The sequence below is a fragment of the Solanum lycopersicum genome, chromosome 12 (genome assembly GCF_036512215.1).
Source record: "Solanum lycopersicum chromosome 12, SLM_r2.1".
Taxonomy (NCBI): domain Eukaryota; kingdom Viridiplantae; phylum Streptophyta; class Magnoliopsida; order Solanales; family Solanaceae; genus Solanum; species Solanum lycopersicum.
This window is the reverse complement of record NC_090811.1, coordinates 69,290,163-69,313,007: the sequence shown is the minus strand read 5'-3', so window position 1 is coordinate 69,313,007 and position 22,845 is coordinate 69,290,163. Positions and strand designations below refer to the sequence as shown.

The 22,845-nt window shown below is 35.6% G+C and overlaps 3 protein-coding genes across 4 annotated transcripts; 2 read left to right on the top strand and 1 right to left on the bottom strand.

Moving 5' to 3' along the window:
* Positions 1-296: 296 nt before the first annotated feature.
* Positions 297-2,826, top strand: LOC101267501 (uncharacterized). 2 transcript variants are annotated; one of them, XM_004252793.5, is made up of 2 exons: positions 297-424; positions 1,993-2,826. In XM_004252793.5, the coding sequence occupies exon 2, from the start codon at positions 2,091-2,093 to the stop codon at positions 2,709-2,711; it is 621 nt and encodes a 206-aa protein (XP_004252841.3). In that variant the 5' UTR covers positions 297-424; positions 1,993-2,090; the 3' UTR covers positions 2,712-2,826. The 2 variants fall into 2 exon arrangements, with proteins under 2 accessions (XP_004252841.3, XP_069148430.1); XM_069292329.1 differs by having other exon boundaries at positions 306-424; positions 1,914-2,826.
* A 1,519-nt stretch (positions 2,827-4,345) lies between these two features.
* On the top strand, positions 4,346-15,425 carry LOC101267788 (casein kinase 1-like protein HD16). The gene is made up of 16 exons (XM_004252794.5): positions 4,346-4,867; positions 5,968-6,096; positions 6,207-6,280; positions 6,366-6,435; positions 8,299-8,354; positions 8,510-8,581; positions 8,729-8,823; positions 8,907-8,973; positions 9,060-9,189; positions 9,299-9,517; positions 9,606-9,742; positions 12,960-13,134; positions 13,403-13,493; positions 13,698-13,855; positions 14,720-14,908; positions 15,168-15,425. The coding sequence occupies exons 1-16, from the start codon at positions 4,781-4,783 to the stop codon at positions 15,225-15,227; spliced, it is 1,809 nt and encodes a 602-aa protein (XP_004252842.1). The 5' UTR covers positions 4,346-4,780; the 3' UTR covers positions 15,228-15,425.
* Positions 15,426-15,657: 232 nt separating this feature from the next.
* On the bottom strand, positions 15,658-17,924 carry LOC101254675 (metal tolerance protein 4-like). The gene is made up of 7 exons (XM_004253091.5): positions 17,497-17,924; positions 17,154-17,323; positions 16,861-17,059; positions 16,558-16,736; positions 16,332-16,482; positions 16,068-16,198; positions 15,658-15,987 (listed from the first exon to the last, which is right to left on the bottom strand). Exons 1-7 carry the CDS (start codon positions 17,669-17,671, stop codon positions 15,808-15,810), a joined length of 1,185 nt encoding a protein of 394 aa, XP_004253139.1. The 5' UTR covers positions 17,672-17,924; the 3' UTR covers positions 15,658-15,807.
* Positions 17,925-22,845: the final 4,921 nt, after the last annotated feature.

The following is a 22,845-nucleotide window of genomic DNA, read 5'->3' as shown; positions in this document are numbered from 1 at the left end:
TGTATTTCTATACCTTTTTAGGATATTATTATATTTTTTTTCCATACTTGAAAAAAAAAACGTGCTAAATATAGCTTTTTAAGAAATTACATTAAACTCAAATATAATGTTTATTCATAATCCACGATAAAGTATTAGATTGTTGTCTGAAATTTGAATAGTTATAGCATAGCCTAACATTTTCTCATTTTGATACTATTTAGTTTTTACCAACAAAATATTACAAGTTTACACATGTGATTTTCAGTTGTAAAAGGTTCATAATTGTTTTGGTTATTTACTAAAAGAGTTTTTGAGGCCCATGTTAAAGCAAAAGAATCGGGGGCCCAATCCTCTTCTAGTGTTAGATGAACAAAGAAAAAGTCGGAAGCTCGAGTATTTCGTCTCCCATGGCTGCCAACTCTTTCTCTCTATCAATTTGTAGGTATGTTTATGGTTTGTTCGTTCATTTTTTAAAAAATATACTCTTCAACTTTTTATTTTTAAACTTAATTGGAATGGAATGTTCTGTTTGGATAGTGTTCTTTTGGTAAAATATATCTGTTTGATTGCTCACTCTATGTGCAAGTTTACATGTTTCTCGATTGAGATCTTTAAAGGAAATGAAGCAAACACTATTCCAATTCACAGTAAACAAGATTCATTGATTGTATTATTACTCTAATAAACTGAAATAAGGAATATAAGCATTACTATTATTTATTGATTGGAAGGATACAAGGATAAAGAAATTAGATTAGAAAGAACATGAAAATCCCAAAACCTTTGTCACGTGCTTCCGTACTCAACCTGGATCCCAAGTAAGTCCCTAGTACGAATAACTGGTCAATAAGAATTATGTGAGTTGTCCATGTCATTTATATACAAAAATTAAACTGGGAAAGGGATTTCTGAGATCCCCTGATGAAGATATCAGCGATGGGAATTCGGCAACAATTTTGTTGGGCGTGCAAACAAAGTGGTAGCTTAAAAAGACTGGAAAGCTACATATGAGGTGTGTGAGGCCTTTTGAAAAAAAACCATGCGGATTTGGCCCAAAGCGGACAATATTACACCATGTTAAAAGCTTCATTCAGTTGATTTAGCCAACAAAACTTAAGGTGGCTATGGCTTTGATCTTCTTCCCTAACTGCATCTCCTTGACTCGTACTGCCAACACAGCTGCTTTTCCTTTTAGCTACATATACCACTCTTCATCATCTTTCCCTGCCTCACTGAATGTTGATCTGGTTGTTTTGCTTCTGTTTGTTTCTACCTGAAGTCCTCTGAGTGAAGCGCTCAACAGTAATACATACCTCTATGCATAGAAATGAATAACATTCTGAAATGATTTAAAGATTACATGAAAATGCTTTTAATGCTTATTGTTTTTATTTATTGATCTTATGAAATGTAACACTTATCGTATATCATGAATTTTATGTATCCCTTAAAGTATCGTTCCAACCTTATCGAAAGGAGACAGCGATACTTAGGGGGGTACAATTTTTTATATTGTACCCAGCCCCTTCTTCCCGCGGGCATATACATATGATTATCAGTTTATTCAGTCCCCTGCAGTTTATGTCACTTGGCATGATTCCATGAAGTATGAGCCCCTTGTGTTGGGAGAACTTCTAGATACTCGTGATATAGACACTTTGTGGTGTTTGAATTTGGGATGTTTTCCAATGAAGTTTTTTTCCAAAACAACTCTCATGTCTATTTCAAAAACCAAACTTGTTATTGGAAGACAATCCAAAAACGTTGATGGAGTACCAGTAGCAAAAAATTCTGTTTCTCAAAAACAACTTCTTTATCTTAAATGATTTATGTACAATTGTTTTCCTTACATTTTATCAAAAACATACCCAACAATCTATACAGAATACCAAAAGTTTGAAAAGTTCCTTATCCAAATGTCCTTGTTGCAGATGCATTTACTGGTGATGATATCAATTCAGCCTTGAGAAAACTACTTTGAGTATCCTGATATTGGTTTCGTCTCTTCAGGACCCAAAATTGTGAACAAACAAAACTGCCTATATGACAGCACCAGAACGACCGCAACCAGAAGTGCCATCAATCGACCTCAGGGAGTACTCTGCATCATGACAGCACCAGGACGACCACAACCAGAAGTGCCATCAATCGACCTCGAGGAGTACTCTGCATCAAAGACTCTGATTCCTTTTGACCGACCAGTCCCTCTTCTTCGAGGTCCCATCAAGGCTGGCCCACAAGAAGAAACAGTTGGGCAATTCATCCTCGCATTTAAAGACCCTATCTCCTGGGCCTCTGCATACAAGGCTTGTGAATCTCAAGTCACTCAACAATGTGAATCTGGAGCTAGGATTGGTTGCTCTATCGCAGCCTCAGACAAATGTAAAACTCCTTGGTGGAAATCATTCACTGGCAGTGCTTCCAATCAAGACTTTGCAGAGAGGGCGAGATGCGAAGAACGTGAAATGGAGGCTTGCCTTGAAGCAGCAAATGGGAAGTGCCATGAATTTGCAAAGCAGAAGTGCTTCCCAGCATTTCGTGATGCATGGATTGGTGTAAAAGGATTGAGTCCCAAAGTGAAGAAAAAAGAGTTATCCAGGCTTATTTCTTGGGTGAAGTTAGGGGAGAATTGTCAGATAGCTGATCTTTGGAGATTAGAGAGGCCTTGGCTCGAGTTTAAGGCACAACTACAAGTGTCTTATTGCAAAGGGAGTGATATATTAGGTTGAGATGACACACAAAATTATGAGAACTAATGTTTGATTTGTAACTGAAGTTCAATATGACAGCACATGTTCTTGTCTTGTTGATTCCTTGAAGAAATCTTTCTTTTTGATTCTTGTATTTCATAGTGCTCATAAATGTGGTGACTTTGATCAAGAAACACCCATGCTTTGTTAGAACAACTGAAGAGTCTGATTCAATCAGGTCGGTTTGTGAAGTTACAGACAATAGACCCAACTAGTTTACACTTAACATCAAGAATGAGCTCATACCACATGAGGGAGCAATACTGAAACAAATGGGAGTAAGTTATCAACATACATATATATATTCTCTTCAATTCATCTTTAATAATTTCCTTGCGACAAATCACATGAATTCAATACAAACGTTTTTCTCGGAATTAACACTCCCAGTATCATCTTTTCACATGCAAAGAAAAAAAAATTGTTTTTACAAAATTATGATAATAATAATTTAACATATCCTGTTTTTTCTCGAAATTAACACTCCCAATATCATCTTTTCACATGCAAAGAAAAAAAATTTGTTTTTACAAAATTATGATAATAATAATTTAACATATCCTGCTTTCACAACTCAAATCGATATAGAATTAAGTCAAGCTCAAAATCACAAACAATTTTAACTCGTCTTATTTTTTGCAGAAAATAATATATAAGCAATGAAAAATATATGAATAATTACCAATAATATTATCTTGAATTGTATAATATTCGGTAATTTTCTTTTTGGGTCAAATTATCATTGTTTTATTTATTTTTATGTTTTGAATAGTTAAATTTTTAGTTATGGTTTGAAGAGGTTTAATTTAAAACTCCCAACTGGCTTGATATTAAACTTTCACTTGACAACTTGTCATGCTTCTGCCCTTACTTTAATATAGATATGAAGATTAAGAGGTTGACTATGGTCAAATACAAGTACATGTAGAAACAAAAAAAAAATGTAGGGAGGAGATATGATTAGATGAATATGATATATGTAATTTAAGATTACATGATATTAGATATGAAGATACTGAAATTGAAGGGCTAGTATTTAATCGGACGTCGTCTAGTTTCTTTATTTTTACGTTCATACTAACTTATTTTAGATCTTAGTATTATTTATTGTATTATTCGCTTCATTGTCATATTATTTATTATTGCTTGTTATTATTCTCTTTTCTATGATTTTTTCACTATTATAATTACTTTACAAGCTTGATTTTGATACGCGTAACTCCATATGTTTATAAACTTAACATAAACAAAATAAAAATACAATTTCTCTCATACATCACTTATAAAATCATAGTTGATACATATTATTGTTATAGCCGAAATACGTCATTAAACCACAAAATTTCACTATATTTATGCTATAACAAAGTTGTATTCATATTGCCTCAAAATAATATAACTGAGTTCATCTATTACTTTAAAATATTATATATTTTTATTTTTATAGTTACATGATATCTGAGAAACAATAAGATACAAATATTTTATTGAATCAGTTCGAATACACAAAAATTGATGAATATCACATAATTAATAATAGAAAATAAATAAATAAAATATATTGAGAAACTTGATTAATAATTTTTAAGAGAACTAAATATGTTTAGTCATATGGCACCAAACTCAAAATTGCAAAAGTTAAGGTAGCAAAAAGTATTTCCAAATACAATTTCGAAAACCAAAAACGCATGAATAGACGCCTCTCTCTAATAATATCAACATATTATACACCCAAAAACCCAACAGTCGCCTACACTTTTGTTGATATTTCTTTTGGATGTTTCTTCAACAAACCCTAGCATCAAGACCTCTTTAATCTTACTACTCATTCATCTTTCTATTTGTTTCGATCGCTGTTGAAAACTTGTTGAAGAATTCAAACGATCAATTTTGTATTGATGATGGTCACTTTGGGTTTTGTTCTACTTGCATTGTTTGTAAAGAACGCTAATGCCTGTAGGTGTTGAAAAACCAGCAGCCAGCGGGAAGGGAAGAAGTTTCGTAAAGACCTGTGCTGCTAAGGCAAAAGCAGAAGAGTTGAAGAGGAAATGGGGGATCAGAGCGGTGGGTTGAGTGCTAATAACAAAGGAACTGAGCAAGATGATGATGGTAAAAACTCTCCTATCCCTAAAAAGGTGGGTTCTTTGTGATTTCATTGTTTTTTTGTATACATGCTTAAAGCCATCAACCATAAGGTGTAAACCTGAACAGAGCTGAGGCAATGGCCGCTGTCGATGATACAAGATTTCAATCTAGGGGTTCCGAAAAAAAAAGTTGTAGTCCTTGGTATTTGAACTTAGGAACCCCTAAACCACTAAGCCATCCGCTAGTCTATCAGAAGATTCAAAATCTATATGATACGTAAATAAAAAATAACCACTGTGCAAATGTTGAGGGAATTCGGATGAACACCCTCACGCCCTTGGCTACCTCCTACCAATATAGGTACATGATGACTTTGCTTTTACCAAGACTTAGACAAATGAGAAGAAGTCAAGTAGCTTTTTCGTATATTTGAACCTTGGTCTCCAAGTTTTTAGTCCACTTCATTGACCTCTTTATGACAAGCTTGGGTGCTAAATTCTTAATGTTGTCGACTCGTGGCACGTGACGTGTAATATAGCTTGTCAAAATTATTTTATCGTTCGAAACTTTATAAATTAATTAACTATGCCTCATTCCATAATTAGCAGGAACCAGCTAATGATACATTGGTGTCCGTTGGTTAGTTAAAGTTTGACTATTTGTATGATGGCTGTCAACCTATTGCAACCCTCCTCCTACATGTGAATCTCAAATAGACCGATTAATTATTTTATTTAGCATGTTCTTTTATATGATTGAGTGGTCAAAGAAAAAACTTTTCCAATTAGGAATCATTATCATCAAATTCCAAACATAGTATTATGTCGTTCTCTTGTGCATTGTTTTGATTATATTAGCCACTCTAGTTAGATTAGTTATAAGCTTGTGATTCCCTGCCTGGATTAAGTGTATACCTGTATTGGTAGCTCATTCTTTAGAGTGGTCATTCTAGTTAATTTTGTGATTTTATGAACTTAAGGAATGAAGATAGAAGCATCATATTTGTATGAAGGTTACTTATGAATTGAATTGCTTGCATTTGGATTTGCTGTAATTGCAACTTTAACCATTTTCTGCTTTGATGAATCCAGCAGGGATTTAACTTGTAAAGTGAACTTATCTTTTGTTTCTGGTTGAATTTGACTTTCAGGTGAAAGTAGGAATGTCGCCAGTTTATCAGGTTGAAAGGAAGTTAGGTAAAGGTGGGTTTGGTCAGGTCTTTTTGGGTCGTCGTCTTTCTGGTGGAAATGAATCTTCAAATGGTCAAGGGGCTGTTGAGGTATGTGCTTGGTCTCCCCCTTCCCCTCTCACTGCCTATGCTAGACAATTTGTTTTCCACAAGTAATATTAGGGGATTTTACTCTCACTGGTTTATCTTTATGGCTCCAGGTTGCACTGAAATTTGAGCATATGAAAAGCAAAGGCTGTAACTATGGTCCTCCACATGAGTGGCAAGTTTACAAGTATGGATATGGACCTCTTTTGGAGTGAATGGGTGCTCATTTTAGAATATGATTCTAACTAGACTAAACTTGTTTTGTTGAGCAGTACTCTTGGAGGCAGCCATGGAGTGCCTAGCGTGCATTATAAAGGGAGGGTAGGAGACTATTACGTAATGGTATGTGTAGTAAAGTTATGTTTTTTTCCATTAAGTGTGTAGCAGAATTATGCTTCTGCCATTAATATTAATTGGTATAACCATTAAGATTGGTAAACTATAACTTTTAACAGTTAAGTTGGCGTTTGAGTCAAAAAGTCAAATTAGCTGTTTACTGGTGGATATCAATGTCGCATCCCAAATGGATTATGCGTCCGGCACTAGTGCCTACCAACTTGCACTGAGCGCACTATTGTAGCATAATGCGTACCCCATCTTGTATCACATAATTCATTTCATTAAATTAATAACAACATTAATTATGGGAGAAATATAGTGAACTGCATTAACGATCAAGGTGGATCAAAGCGTAAACTAGACGTAAGTTGAAATGTCATTCACTATTCTGTATGAGTATCCATCACTCAGAAGTAATACAAATCGTTTATGGGGCCTTTATGATGCTACAAATGAATAATTAAGTTGCAAGGTTTGCCAGGGCTGCAAAAATATAGAACTAAAATTTAGTGATCCCACTAGTCCAAAAGTGGGTTCACCAAAAGAATTAAGTTGAACTCTAGCCTGTACGCTGGAAACCTTGCACTCGACTGTTTCCTAAACCTAAACAAATGATGCCTAAGTATTGAAATACTTAGATATGCGTCATAGCCAAACCAGTCATGGTTGGTCAAGAGTTATGCAAACAAAATGTATAATAAATGCATAAAAGGAAATAAGTCAAATTGGGATTAGCTCATCAATTCATTTAGTAAAAACATTTCTATTATCAATCAGTGAATAAAATCATTTCAATTGACATAACAATTTATAAAAGCATCAATTATGTATCAAGACATCTATAGGACCATTTAGTGTGGCAACTACATCTTTGTTTAGAATGTGAATTTAACAAAGAGACATGAACAAAGACTTCTATTCTTTGAGAATATGTTTATGACACAAGAATTTAAATTTTATGTTGAGTCCCACTTAATGAGAATATGCTGATTTTTTAAATTTCCCTTTCTTGACCAAATTAAAATTTTATAAGCGCAAGTCTTGTCATCCCCAATTTTCATCCTCCTTGCCGTAACTCTCTTTGCATAACCCCATTTTCTTTTTAGCTTATATAACATTGTATTATTGGCATAAAATTCGTCTCATGCTTGTATGTGCCTATAACTTTGCCAATTCATTTGCAATTTTGGTGTCATGGGGTTCGGCCCCTGCACCCCATAAATTTCCAATTCTTTGCCCCTTTTTTGTTTCCATTTCCATTTTCAATACAAGTAAATTTTCAGACTCCATATATGTACTCCTGGCCAATTATATCAGTATTAACATGTCCGTTATAATGTTTTTCTCAAGCATCGTCGTTGCGCAAACAATAATTCAAATATTTATTAGCGCGCTTCAAGGTATTGCAACTTGGTTGACTTTTTAGAAGTGCTATACTCAGGAAGGTTTCTGCATTGAAATGTTGAACTAGAAGGGAGTTGTTTTGAAATATGACGATCTGTGTGGGAGGTCAGTGGAGTTGACCCACATTATTTTGGTTTCAATGGAGACCCTCAGGTGCTTTTTTGACTGGTTGGTATGTTACTGAATGCCCTTTCAGGGATGATTGGTAAGAGTGGTTTCTTGAACTGTGACTTGGACAGTTTCTTTGCTATGAGAAGTCATAGGTTCTTGGATAGACTGATTCTTTCTTTTTAATATTTTTTTTTGGATGAGATACTTGTTTTGGACTGAGCCTTTGCTTTGCTTGCAGTTAGTACTGCTACTGTTAGATTATTTTGAAGATTGTGATACTGGTTCATGCATTTTTTATGTTGTGTTCATGTAAGGATGGATGACACCTATTGACCACATTAGTCTATGCAGGTTATGGACATGCTAGGGCCTAGCTTATGGGATGTATGGAATTCCTCTGGGCAGGCGTAAGTGTCTAAATGTTTAGTTCCTCAGCAAGCTCATTTTTCCTCCATTATCATGCATGCCATTAACTTTTCTTTGTATAGAGAATATTCAGATGTGATGTTGGACTTCAAGCAATAGAAGGTAAGATCTTAACTATGCTTTTCTATTATTGCAGGATGTCTGCAGAAATGGTAGCATGTATTGCAGTTGAGTCTCTGTCAATTTTAAGCATAATGCATGCACAAGGGTATGGAATGCTCTCTTCTTGTTACTACTACTGTTATTATGTCCAATCTAGTTGTCCGGCTGCTGGTTTAATAATTTATGTTACTGCTTTTGAACTTTACTGATAGATGCTAGTATCTTTTCTATTGATTGTTGTTCTCGGCCACAGTTATGTGCATGGAGATGTAAAGCCAGAGAACTTTTTGCTTGGTCAGCCATCAACTCTGCAGGAGAAGAAGTTGTTCCTTGTCGACTTGGGACTAGGTAATAGCATTTATTTTACTATAATATCGTAGTGATTATAGATTCAGTATTCCGTTAATCTTTTCCAAACTACCAAATTACAGCAACAAAGTGGAGAGAGAATGTGAAGGGTCCGCATGTGGTATATGATCAGCGACCTGACATGTTTAGGTCAGTTCTATATAGTGTTATCCTTAACCATAATTTTGATCATTGCCACTTGTTCTGCTTATCAACCTTTTGTGAATGGCTTCTAGAGGGACTGTTCGGTATGCAAGTGCTCATGCACACTTGGGAAGGACTGCCAGTAGAAGAGATGATCTGGAATCACTTGCATATACACTCATTTTTCTTCACAGAGGCAGGTTGCCATGGCAAGGATTTCAGGTATCTGTACTAGCTTTTCTCGAGTTTTATGAACTGCAGTGCAGTCAAGTTGTTCCTGTCAACTTCCATGTCATCCTATTCTCACAATTTTTTGTTCTGAACATCTTAGGGAGATAACAAATCGTTTTTGGTCTGCAAAAAGAAGATGGCAACATCTCCAGAAATGCTTTGCTGTTTCTGTCCATCACCTCTGAGAGAATTTCTCGATATAGTAATAAACATGAAATTTGATGAAGAACCTAATTATTCGAAGTTAATCTCCTTATTTGGGAGCTTGCTTGGACCTGATCCTGCTATAAGGCCAATCAACACTGATGGTGCCCAAAAGGTGGTATTTTACATGTCTCACCAACTTGCTTATTTACTTCGACTTCCATGTGTTGGCTATATATAATCTCATCATGCTATTATTGCAGATTCTTCAAGTTGGCCAAAAGCGGGGGAGATTAAATGTAGAGGAGGGGGAAGAGCAGCCTAGAAAGAAGGTTCGCATCGGAGTTCCTGCATCACAGTGGATTTCGATTTACAATGCTAGGAAGCCCATGAAACAGAGGTGGAAATTTCGTTTCATATTACATCTTCTCTTTGCAAAGCAATTAAATTGTGATCTACATGCTGAAATTACATTATTCGGCGGATTCTATATTTTTCTTTCTGTTAGTCCTTTTGTTACAAGATAATTGTAACTTCATTAAAGCTAGTACCAAGAAGGTACTGCAAGACAGTACAATGAGAAAATTAATCTAGCTCATTACATCTTTTTGACATAACGGAGTCCAAAAAAAATGTTCCACATTTCCTACCTACCCTCCTTGCACCATGAAGACAGACTATGGATACAATTGGATATAAGTCTAGTTCGATGTTGTTTTCTTTCTTCAAATTATCTCTTCTTCCTCTAGCCAAATACTCCACATGATGTGCAATTGGATGTTCTTACCTTTTGCTTATTGTTGTTCCTTTAGTGGTAACATCTTCAATGTACATCTTTGGAATTTTTTCTCTGATTTCCTCTTTTCTGCAAATTGGGGGTAGGGCTACTTCATGGGTGGTGCGGTATGAAGACGGTTATCGATTTTGGCATTGCGAATTTCATTTTGGCAATGCGAATTTCATATTGTTTGGACAAGTCATTTAAATTTTGTTTTTTATTTGAAAAAATTTAAATTTTGTTTTTTACTTGAAAAAATTCAATGGAACACAGAGATTCACTATGATGTCGCACATCGTATTGGAGTGGAGTGGATGAAATGGAGGCTTGTGTCTGTGATGCTGTGTGATAAGAATGTGCCACAAAGGCTTAAATGTTAAGTTTTATAGAATGGTGGTTAGACCTAAAATGTTGTATGAGGTAGTGCGCTTAGCCAATCAAGAATGCTCAAATGGTGAGTATGGTCGGATGGATGTGTGAGCATACTATGAGAGATAGAAGTAGGAACAAAGTTATATAGGACAAGGTGAGAGTCGCCACCGTGGTTGGCCGAATAAGAATTGGGGTAGGTGGTTAGATAGAACATGACATACATCTTCAGTAAGGTACGGAGGTTGAGGATTAAGGTAGAAGGGTAGGAGGTAGTTGAGTGCTGTCGTACTTCTGTGTGGTAGAGGCAGGAGACTAGTCTCCTCTGCTCATCTTTTCCTTATTCAGTAGTGTTAGTTGGTATATTGTTATTATTTGGAAAAATTATTGACATTTTATGCATAAATTTTGTTGTACTTGGAACTAAGCTTTGCAGTCTTCAGGTTCTCTAGTTTAAGTTCAGTTATTCAGCACAGATGCAATTGGAAATTCTTTTTTGATTGTTGAAGGTTGTTTTTGTGAATTTTTTCCGTTAAATTTTTTGTACATCCTGCGCGTAAGCTCATTATTCAGCACATATGCGATTTGGTATATTGTTTTTGATTGTTAAAGGTTGAAATTTTGAAGATCTAGCAATCAGAAGGTGCTGCAGATTGTGCAATTAGGCTCCTTTCCTTTGCTTCAATTATCGTACTATTTGCTGTTTTTGTTGTTCTTTTCTTCATTATTTTCATCATAGTTTCTTGCTACCATTTTCCCTTTTCGTACCTGCTTTGGAATGCTTTACTTGAGCTGTGGGTCTTCGGAAACAACCTCTACCTTCATGAGATAGGAATAAGCTTTGCGTACACACCACCCTTCCCAGGCCCCACAAGATTACACTGGGCATGCTGTTGTTGTTATCCTGCTCTGCTCTGACCATATATGTTAAGTAATTGAGGCAGATTTGTAATAGTTCATATTGTATTTTCTATGTCACTTGAATCTTGGGTGGTTTGCATTGTGTAAAGTCGTGAGATTGTTCTCTATTTCAGAGATGAAGATAGTTGTATTAGGAAATTTGGTAGATTTTCTGGAATCAGGGAGCCTACTGTAGCTTGTATAGAGTCAATGTATCCAAGAGTTGTATTATCGATTTCCAAGAGCTTCTATAAACCTAGATAATTCTTTTGGTGTTCTGGGGTACTTTTTTGTTGCTAGTGATTCAGTGTAATATTTTGAGAGAGTCGTATTTTATCTTTCCTTGACTTGTAGTTATGTCTTCCTTTCAGCTTTCAACAATTCCAAAGAAGAAAAGTAAAGAAAAGACTTTCCTTCAGCTTTAGAAATTTTATGTATAGTAGCACTCGGTTTCATCGTAATATGCCACTTCGCATAAACTTGTCTCTCCAGAATATTTTTTGTTTTGGCCTTTGGAAAAAGATTAGGGAAATTTTTAATTATTTTAGGAATGTCTTTATATGAATTTTGTCGTGGAGAAGCTTATTGATCTTGTGCTGGATTTCTTTGGTACATAAACTTGAGCAGTAAATGTTTTTTCATTACTTTTAAAAACAATTTCCCCTAGAAGTGTAAAGTATCATGATTGGGAAAACTATATGACTTACTGGGCTATTTAGGTGACATGCCACTTTATTCTATTATTACAAATGTACAGTATTCCTGATAAAAAAGAATTAAGAAATTAACTGGCTGCCACTATATGTGTATAAGAGGCTAGTTATGGTTACTAGATAATATTGTAGCTACCTTAAAGGCATATTTACTTGGTAAATTCACATCAGCATCTTTGTTCAAAATGAGTGCATCACTTTGTCCTTTATCTCGTGACTGGTAATCAGGAGTGTCCCAGGATGTATAGACTAAAGAAGATTGGGTGGCTTTTGTGGAGAAACATATTCTTTTGTAGGTTCTGATTTATGAAATGAAATTGTTTACCTGACCAAAACAACATGGTTAGACATTTTCAAGGATGACATGTGGTAAGGACTTCTCCAATGCTATTATTTTCATGGATAACTTTTCCCCGTTGTTTTCAGCATGACTTCTCCACTATTGTATTTCCTTCCCAATAATTGTTACTTGAGCTGAGGGCTCATTGGAAACAACCTCTCTACCTTCACAAGGTATGGGAAGGCTACATACACACCACCCTCCCAATTCTAACTTCTACACCAAGTATGTTGTTGTTATATCTTGTGGTTATGCTGCTTGCTTTCAGTAGAGAGTCCTTTTCTGTTCAGTATGTGGTGGTAAATGGGAATTATCTTGAGCCAAGGGTCTATCGGAAACAACTTTCTCTACCTTTGAGGTAGTGGTAAGGTTTGTGTACATTCTACCTTCCCTAGACCCTACTTTGTGGGATTATACTGGGTTTGTTGTTGTTTTATGTGGTGGTTATTATAGATAATGTACTTTCTGAGTTTGTGTAGGCAAGTACACTACATAATGCAATGTATCTTGTCTTTAGGTACCATTATAATGTAACAGATACAAGGCTAGCAGAGCATGTGGAGAAAGGGACTGAAGATGGATTATACATAAGTTGTGTGGCATCTTGTTCCGACTTCTGGGCTATTATCATGGATGCTGGAACCAATTTCACTAGCCAAGTTTATGAGCTATCACAATCATTCTTGCACAAGGTAAATGTGAAGTCCCATTCATTCCACTATACTAAGGAATCATTCATTTGCCATGTACCTCAGTGTATGGTACTTGCATATGTTCATGAAAATACAATAAATTTTTGCCAAAATCGGCACACACTCCTACCAAATACTTCCACACAACTGTAATCTGTGTATATTGTATCCGAGTACATGTATGATGTAATATAGTTCTTAATGCACTTCACTGTCGCTTCAACCTGATATTTTAACTATCTTAGTTCTTGTAATGCATTATTTACAGGAGTGGGTTATGGAACAGTGGGAGAAGAACTATTATATTAGTTCTCTTGCTGGTGCTACCAATGGAAGCTCTCTTGTTGTAATGTCAAAAGGTGTGTTCTCTAGTTTCATAGTTGAGCGTGTGCAAGTACACACAATGAGTAAACATTGTAACCTGAATGGTTTGAAGGCCTTCCCCCCATCTCAGTGGCAAAATGAGAACCCTGTTGTTGAAGGCTTTACCTTTATGCCTTTCGTCTCCAGGTAATGGACTTCCTTTAAGAAAGAATGTTAAAATTATTATTTTGTATTTGCAGGCACACAGTTCAGTCAGCAGTCTTATAAAGTAAGTGAGTCATTCCCATTCAAGTGGATAAGCAAGAAGTGGAAAGAAGGGTTCAATGTAACCTCCATGGCAACTGCTGGAAGTAGGTGGGCGGTTGTTATGTCTCGTAATTCAGGTGTCAGTAACCAGGTTGGTCCTCTTTCTTTGTCTGCATGTTTGTGATCATCTCTTCTGCCCAGTTCGTCTTATTTTCATTAATACTTTATTGTAACAATATAAGCCTAGGCTAAGAGTCCATATCTTATTTTTTTTTCTTTGGACAGTTGTTGGAAGATTGTTGAATTATAAGAGATCTATTATGGAAATTTGCTAGAGCTAAATAGTAATGTCATGGAACTTATATTTGGTACAAGGAAGTAAAGGAGTAATTGTTACTCAATGGTTGAGTTAAAACAACAAATGAGTGATGGGGCCTACAGGGCTTTAAGCATAAAGCGAGTCATAAAGGGTTTCTCTGAAATGAAGTGCCTAATTTATCCATATACAGAAGTTGCAAAACATGTCGGTACTTATGACATCCAGCTGGAACTACAATTACCTCTTCTTTTTTATTTAAGGAATTAAAATTTCTAGCTTTGTATCCATATAGTATAGGCATATGTAGCAACTCAAGTTGAGTTATCACTGGAAGTATCTTGAGAAGAGGGCCAGAGAAAGATGATTTTAATGGCAAAATTGATAATCAATTTTCAATTAGTAAACCATAAGAAACAATTAGTACCTTTCATCATTTAATTTCATGATTATCGCCTTTAGTAACTCTACTTATTGAGTTGTTGAGAGAAACAGAAAAGAAGTCCTAAACAAAACTCATCATCGTGTTATTTTTGCTCTTTTTAGTAGGTGCTAACATTTTGTCCCTCCCGTTTTTATCAGAAGCGCATGTGTCTCTATGATGTTCCTTCTAGCTTGGTTTCATCTGTCTCTCCTCCTACCTTGGTTTTATCATGCACTCATACTATCTTAAGATAAAGTTGCTTTTTTTCCTGATAGGTAGTGGAGCTTGATTTTCTTTATCCAAGTGAAGGCATTCATAAACGATGGGACAATGGTTATCGTATTACAGCAACAGCTGCTACATTAGATCAAGCTGCTCTTATCCTGAGTGTGCCTCGACGAAGGCCTGGCGATGAGACTCAGGAGACATTGAGAACATCTCAGTTTCCAAGCACACATGTTAAGGTAATATAGGCAACTTGTGATGTGGAATGGTGTCTTCATCTGATTTAGCTTGAATATGTCTAGTAGAGCTTAGGTACATATAGTGAGAGGAAATTCTTTATCTTGTATTTAATATCTTTCATAAGCTTATTTTTTCGTGGTTGTATTATGAATAATATTTGGAGTCTCCAATCCATGTGGGGAAACCTCCAGTTTAAAGAGTTATTACATGTTGGTTATTTAGATGAGAGTAAGTAATGCACCTTTTTTTTTGTGCCAGGAAAAATGGGCAAAAAATCTCTATCTTTCCTGTCTCTGCTATGGACGAACTGTATCTTGAGAGGATGGAAAATCTGATGTTGGACATTTTTCCTTCACCCCTTTTATTTTCTCATTGTCAGTCAATTGTAAAAAGTGAGGAAATCTTAATTATGGTGGCACTTGCTTCTTTTAGCTTGTTTGGATAGTGGCAAACTTTCTCGTCTCTTGTGTACATACAATTAACAGCACAAAATTACAAATCTATGAATCTTTTATATCTGTTGTGTTCGGTGTTAGTTTTTTCTCCATTATTTTTAGGAAATGGATGGAGAAACGAGAGCTTGGTGTAGTGGCTTTATTCATAACCCAAAACAGACAGTCAGTTTGATCCCACAATGAAAGTGAGAAATTTTACAGCTAGAAAAGATATTTAAGATGTTCAATCATTACTGTGTCGTATGGTGTGAAGGCTGGAGAAATGGGTGAGAAAGAAAAGGGGAGCGGGTGTATAAAATAAAATCAAAATGATGATAGATTTCATTGCTCAAACTACCGTTGGCTCCCCTTGCAGGAGAAATGTTTGATACACAAAATTATTCAACAAGTATTTGTTGAGGTCCCAATAAAAGTAATCTCTCTGGTATGATGGAAAACACACTTTAAGGTTCACTGTTAGGAATCCTGCTGGGGACAGAGTGCTCTGGCTTGTGTTCACATTCAAAATCAATATGAACAAATGCACGTTCAACTTGAGGAAGTTTCTCCAGCTTTATTTGTAGACCCTCTCCGATAACATGTGCTTCTTTCAATGGCAAATCTTCTGGGAGTTCAATATCAACCTATGAGGAATTAAGCCACATTGCAAAGTCAGTCGAGTTGGTTCATACTCTACATATCATGCTACTGGAGACTGACTGACCTCAACAAAGTACAAAACACCAAAGGTGTATGCTCGAACTGTATCAACACGTTTCACTTGAGGGTGTCTCATAACAAGATACGTTAACTTCTGCAGAACTTCAGGAGGGGCTGACTGTCCCACTAGTGACACTGCATCAACAACTTCATTTTGATGTATTCATATATGTATATATCTATATATATCAGAGTTTTTTTCACTCAAAAGGGTAAGTGGGAAAACAAGTACGAATTGAACAAGCACACATTTTCATTAGGAACAGACCTGCATTCTCTATCACAGCGCCTGACCAATTTGTGATTGTGTAAATAGCAAGGATGAGAGCACCAACAGGATCAATCCACCAGTACAACTTATCACCAAGTACAGCTGCTATCAATCCCACTACATTAGTAACCACGTCGAAATAGTGATCCTGACAATTTAGGTAAATCAATCATCACGACAAGTCACCAGGTAAAAAGATACGTCACACATGAGACACACACACCTTTGCATATGCACGAACAATGTCGTTTCCTGAGCTTCTGCAGTAAAGCCACAGGGCAAGTTTTACCACTGTGGCAGTTAACATTACTGAATATAACCATGCAAGCTGATTCAAAGCCATCTTTTCAGGAGGCTTATTTTCAACTAGTTGTTCCACAGCCTGGATCAACACCTGAAAGCCTAAAAAGGAAAGCACACGATTATATAACAACTCACATGACTGGTGCTAATTCCCTTGTATACAACTTTCTAGTCTTGTTTGGCTTTTTCCTTAGGAATTAGGATCAAGAATTAACATACATACCAAGTGTAGCCATAATAGCAGCAAACACAATAATTCCAACAGGCTGCACTCTCAATTTTCCTATAGGATATTTATAGACATTAATATTTTTCATCGACAGATGAGTGAACCATAGTATGCCACCAGCCATGAGGTCAAGCAATGAATCCAACGTAGATGCAGCGATAGCTAAGGAGCCACTCTTCACTGTGGCATAGATCTGCTTTGTGTCACATTTACAATTGCATAAAAATGTTGCAGGACAAATAATAGATACTAGTTTAATTTCTCATACAAGTAATTTCTGGTCACACCTTAAGAGCCAGAAGTATAATATTTGCACCATTGGACACTGTCATTGCTCTCTCATGTTGAGCTTCTTCTTCAAGATCATCTTCATCAATTTCATCAGACGTGACTGCAATATCAACTTCCTCGAATGACTTCAATGTCTCAAACTGTCTTTCATAGTATTCCTTTTCTCCTAAAAAAAATAGTCAAAAGAGGATATGATAGCAGATATGAGTCCTAATTTAACATCAAACAGTAGTACTTAGTCTATACACCAATTTAATTAATTAAAAATAGCAAATTCTGGAATATACTTAACTAACAATATAATCCCCCAACACACAATGACAATAAATGATAAATTACCTTTGGTTAATCCAGAGATATTATAATTAATGATGGATGAAGCTTCTGAATCAATAACACAAGACTTGATCACCTTATCTGGAAGCCTTAACAAAAAATCATGCCGGAGTCCACTTCCTGTAAGCTTCCATCCCTCCAACAATGGCATTTTAGTACTCTCTAATTCTCCCTCCATTATAACAATTTCTTCATGTACGTAATAATTTGCTATTCATCAGTATTATATATACACACACACTTTTTAACAATAGATGAGTATTTTTTTTAATTATTATACATAGAAACACAAAGTCACACTTAATTTTCATATGGGGTATGTATTTTTCATTTTTGAAAACAAAGTATTATAAAATATTTTTTGTAAGCAAAGAAAATGTCTCTGACTTAATTCTCAACAGCCATCTTTCTAAGATTCCAAAAATTATTCTGTTTTCAAAACTTCTCTAATGTAAGAATAAATTAAGAAATTATGTTAGTAAGAACGGAATATTATTGCAAATTAAACAAGCGTACATACATTGACTAAATATAAATAATTTTTTTAAATAAGGTACCCAAGTTATATAATATACATTTGTTTTGCTTACTGATGAAATATAATCAATTATAGCAAGGTTGTTGCTGTTTTTATCAGGTTACTATTTAATGATTGTAATTAAAAAAAAAAAGACAAGTTAACAATGACGATAATAAATGAACAAATAAAAACTGAAGCATGGAATAAGCCAATAATTAATTATTCACATTATCATATTATTCTCTTTCAAGGAGACTTCTGCATATCATAGAAAAGTTGACATGGACTAAATTATTACAGCACCACACGAGTGAGATTTCAAAAGTATATTGTGCACATTATTCATAATATTTTTATAAAAAACAAGGAGACTGGTCTTATTTTTATTGAAATTGTCCAAGTACCCATTTTTTCATTTTTCATGTCCAATAATTCATGGATTTTGGGTGATATGTGATTACAATGATTATTTGGTCAAATTTTTTGTGGGCGTCCATGATGATTTTATTAATGACGTGTGTTGGTCTGGAAGGACAAACGTTGGATTTTGGGTGATATAGTCAATGATGTGTTTTGGTGAACAATTGTCCAATATTTTATGGACGTCCCTTAAGACGTTAACTATGAAGCCAGTTGGTCCTGACAGCCAAAATGACTCATTTTGGAGGTCAAATGAGCCCAAAGCAAGTACACCCTCCATTTTTTGATTTTCGTATGCTATAATCTATGAATTTTTGGTGATCCAGAATTCCGACGTCCTTTGTCAAAAAATTTTGTGGACGTCTGTTAAGATGTTAACTATGAAGCCAATTGACCCTAACAGACAAAACTATCCATTTTCAAGGTCAAATGAGCCCCAAAGTAGGTAAATCCCATTTAGCTAATTTTCATGTACTATAGTCCTGTTTTTTTTGTGATCCAGAATTTCGATGTCTTTTTTGCCCAATTTTTTTGTGGACATCCTTTAAGATGTTTACTATAGATTAGTTGTCCCTCACGGCCAAAACGATCCATTTTGAAGGTCAAGTGATCCCCGGAGAAGGTAAGCCCCTTATTTTGTCATTTTTCATGTGTTATATCCATGATCTGTTTCGGTGATACGAAATTCCAATGTTTGTTTGCCAAATTTTCCGTAGACGTTCTAAGACAACCAAAACGGTCTAATTTGAAGGTCAAACAAGCCCAGAGTAGGTAAACCCAGTATTTTGCCAATTTTCTTGTGCTATAGTCCATGAATTTTTGGTGATCAAGAATTGTGACATCTTTTTTGTCCAAATATTTTCGTGGACGTCCTTAGTTATGGAGTGAATTGGCCCTGATGGCCAAGATGACCCATTTTGAAGGTAAAACGAGTTTCGAAGTAGGTAAACCCCTTATTTAACCAATTTTCATGTGCTACAGTCCACGATCTTTTTTTGGTGATCCAGAATTCCTACGTCCTTTTTTCTCCAAATTCGTTGTGGATGTATGTTATGACGTTAACTATTGAGCCAGTTGGACCTGACAGCCAAAACGATCCATTTTAATGGTCAAACGAGCCCTGGGCTGGTAAACACTCCATTTTGTCAATTTTCGTGTGCTATCTAGTTTATGGATTTTTTGTGATCCATAATTTCGATGTCTATTTTGCCCAAAATTTTTGTGGACATTCTTTAAGAAGTTAAATATGGAGTCAGTTGGCTCTGACGTCCAAAACGATCCATTTTGAAGCTCAAACGAGCCCCAAAGCAGGTAAACCCCTTAATTTTGCCAATTTTAGTGTGCTATAATACATATTTTTTTTGGATGATCCAAAAATTTCGACGTATGCTTTCTCTACCTTTTTTGTGAACGTCCATTATGACGTTATCTATGGATATAGTTGGACATGACGACTAAAATGACCTATTTTGAAAGTCAAACGAGCAGAGCATATAAACCCCATATTTTGCCGATTTTCATGTGCTATAGTCCATAAATTTTTGGTGATCAGGAATTTCAACGTCTTTTTTGTCTAATTTTTTTGTGGACATCCGTTAAGACGTTATTTATGGAGTCAATTGACCTTAACAGCCAAAACGGTCCATTTTCAAGGTCAAACGATCCTTGAAGTAGGTAGAATCCATTTTGTTGATTTTCGTGTTTTATAGTATCCATCGATTTTTTGTGATCCAAAATTCCGACGTCTTTTTCGCCCAAATTTTTGATGGACATTCGCTAAGATGTTATCTATGGATCCAGGTTGCCTTGACAACCAAAATGATCCATTTTGAAGATCAAATAAGCCCCAGAACAGGTGAACCCCTCATTTTATCGATTTTCGTGTGCTGTAGTCTATGATATTTTTTGGTGATCCACAATTCCGACGTCTTTTTTTTCTAAATTTTTTGTGAACATACGTTGAAGGTCGAACGAGCCTTGGAGCAGGTAAACCCTCTCCATTTTCAAGGTCAAACAAGACTCAAAGCATGTAAACTTCATTTTGTTGCTTTCATGTAATACAATCCATAGATTTTTGGTGATTCAGAATTCTGACGTATTTTTTGTTTAAATTCTTTGTGGACATCTATTAAGACTTTATCTATGGAGTCAGTTGATCTTGAAAGCCAAAACAACTTTGTTGGTAAAACGAGTCCCAGAGCAGATAAATCCTTTGTTTTACCATTTTTTTTTCATGTCCACGATCTTTTTTGGTGATCCAAATTTTTGACGTCTTTTTTGCCCGTTTTTTCGTGGATGTCCGTTAAGACGTTACTTATGGAACCAGTTGGCCTTAACAACCAAACTAACCCATTGTGAAGGTCAAACGAGCTCCGAAGTAGGTAAACCCCCATCTCCATTTTGTCGATTTTTGTGTGCTAGTCCATGAATTTTTGGTGATCCAAAATTCTGACATCTTCCTTGCTCAAATTTTTTGTGGACGTCGCTTAAGACGTTATCGATAGATCCGATAGGCCTTGATGGCAAAAAAATCCATTTTCAAGGTCAAACAAGCCCCAAAGCAAGTAAACCTATTTTGTCGATTTTTGTATAATATAGTCCATGAATTTTTTGTGATCTAGAATTTCGATGTCTTTTTTTTACTGAATTATTTTGTGAACGTCCGTTAAGACTTTATCTATTAACCTAGTTGTCCCTGACGACCAAGACGACCCATTTTGAAGGTCAAATGAGTTCGGAGCAAGTAAACATCTCATTTTGTCAATTTTTATTTGCTATAGTTCACAAACATTTTTAGTTATCTAGAATTCCAATGTCTTTTTTGTTCTTTTTTTACTAGACGTTCGCTAAGACGTTATCTATGGAGCCAGTTGTCCTTGAGGGCCAAAACGATCCATTATGAAAGTGAAACGAGTCCCTAACGACCAAAACAATCTAATTTGAAGGTCAAATGAGCGTAGAGCAGGTAAACCCCTAATTTTGCCAATTTTCAAGTGTTAGTCCACGATCTTTTTTAGTGATCCAAAATTTTGACGTCTTTTTTTCCCAATTTTTTTGTGTACGTGTGTTAAGACATTAGCTATGGAGCCCATTGGCTTTGACAGCGGAAATGACCCATTTTGAAAGTTAAACAAGCCCCGAAGCAGGTAAGCCCCCCATTTTGCCAATTTTCATGTGTTACAGTCCATGAATTTAGTGATCTAGAATTTTGATGACTTTTTTGCCCAAATTTTTCATTGTAGTCTATTAAGACGTTAACTATGGATTCAGTTGTCCGTGACTGTCAAAAAACCCATTTTCAAGGTCAACGAGTCCCAAAGCAGGTAAACCCCATTTTGACAATTTTCATGTACAGTTCATGGATTTTTGGTGATCCAGAATTTCGACGTGTTTTTTCTCAAATTATTCGTCAACGTCCATTAATACGTTATCTATGGAGCCGGTTGACCCTGATACCCGAAACGACCCATTTTGAAGGACAAACGAGCCTCAAAAAGGTAAATATCTCATTTTGTTATATTTCATGTGCTATAATCCACAATCTTTTTTGGTGATCTAGAATTCTGAAGTCTTTTTTTCTCAAATTTTTTGTGGACGTCCATTAAGACGTTAGCTATGGAGCCAGTTGGCCTAACGGCCCAAAAGACCCATCTTGAAGGTCAAACAAGTTCAAGAGCAGGTAAATTTTACTTTGGTCAGGAGTGTCAAACATTAAAATTTTCAAGGTAAATGAGGCCTGGAACACGAAAACTATTTTTTCTATTTTTCGTGTGATATAATTCATGAATTTCTGTGATATATGATCTGTTATTTTTTTGGATGAATTCTTTTGTGCGCATCTGTGATGAACTATAAAATGGTGTGTGTAGGTCCGAATGGGTAAACTTCCACATTTTGAAGTTCAAATGATGCCTAGAGCAGAAAATATCGATTTTTTTCGTGTTTTAGTCCATGAACTTTGGGTTATATGTGACCCTGACGATTTCTTGGCCGATTTCTTTGCCGGCGTTCGAGACAACCTTATTAATGGTGTGCATTTGTCTGGGGGAAAAACATCGATATTTCAAGATCAAATGAGGCCCATAACGGAAAATATCAATTTTCTATTTTTCGTGTGCTATAGTCCATGAATTTGGTTGATATGTGATTTTGATAGTTTTTGGCCAATTTTTTTGAGGGTGTCTCTCACAACCTATTTAATTGCGTATGTTGGTTCGGGGAAAAACATAGAAAATTTCAATTTGAAACGAGGCCTGGAATGAGAATTACTGCTTTTTCTATTTTTCTTGTGCGCAGTTCATGAAGTTTTGGTAATATGTGATTCCGACGTTTTTTTGGTCAAAATTTTTGTGGGCACAACATTTTCAACTTCAAAAGAGGATCAAAATGGAAATACTATTTTCCCCATCTTT

Excerpts from the sequence above, each read along its gene's own strand:
- LOC101267501 (XM_004252793.5), top strand. The coding sequence starts at position 2,091 with ATGACAGCACCAGGACGACCACAACCAGAAGTGCCATCAATCGACCTC.
- LOC101267788 (XM_004252794.5), top strand. The coding sequence starts at position 4,781 with ATGGGGGATCAGAGCGGTGGGTTGAGTGCTAATAACAAAGGAACTGAG. Across the intron at positions 8,824-8,906 it reads CCTTGTCGACTTGGGACTAG|CAACAAAGTGGAGAGAGAAT; the intron begins GTAATAGCATTT and ends ACCAAATTACAG. Across the intron at positions 9,518-9,605 it reads ACACTGATGGTGCCCAAAAG|ATTCTTCAAGTTGGCCAAAA; the intron begins GTGGTATTTTAC and ends CTATTATTGCAG.
- LOC101254675 (XM_004253091.5), bottom strand. The coding sequence starts at position 17,671 with ATGGAGGGAGAATTAGAGAGTACTAAAATGCCATTGTTGGAGGGATGG. Across the intron at positions 16,737-16,860 it reads TGCTATTATGGCTACACTTG|GCTTTCAGGTGTTGATCCAG; the intron begins GTATGTATGTTA and ends TTTCCTTTTTAG. Across the intron at positions 16,199-16,331 it reads CGCTGTGATAGAGAATGCAG|TGTCACTAGTGGGACAGTCA; the intron begins GTCTGTTCCTAA and ends TTGTTGATGCAG.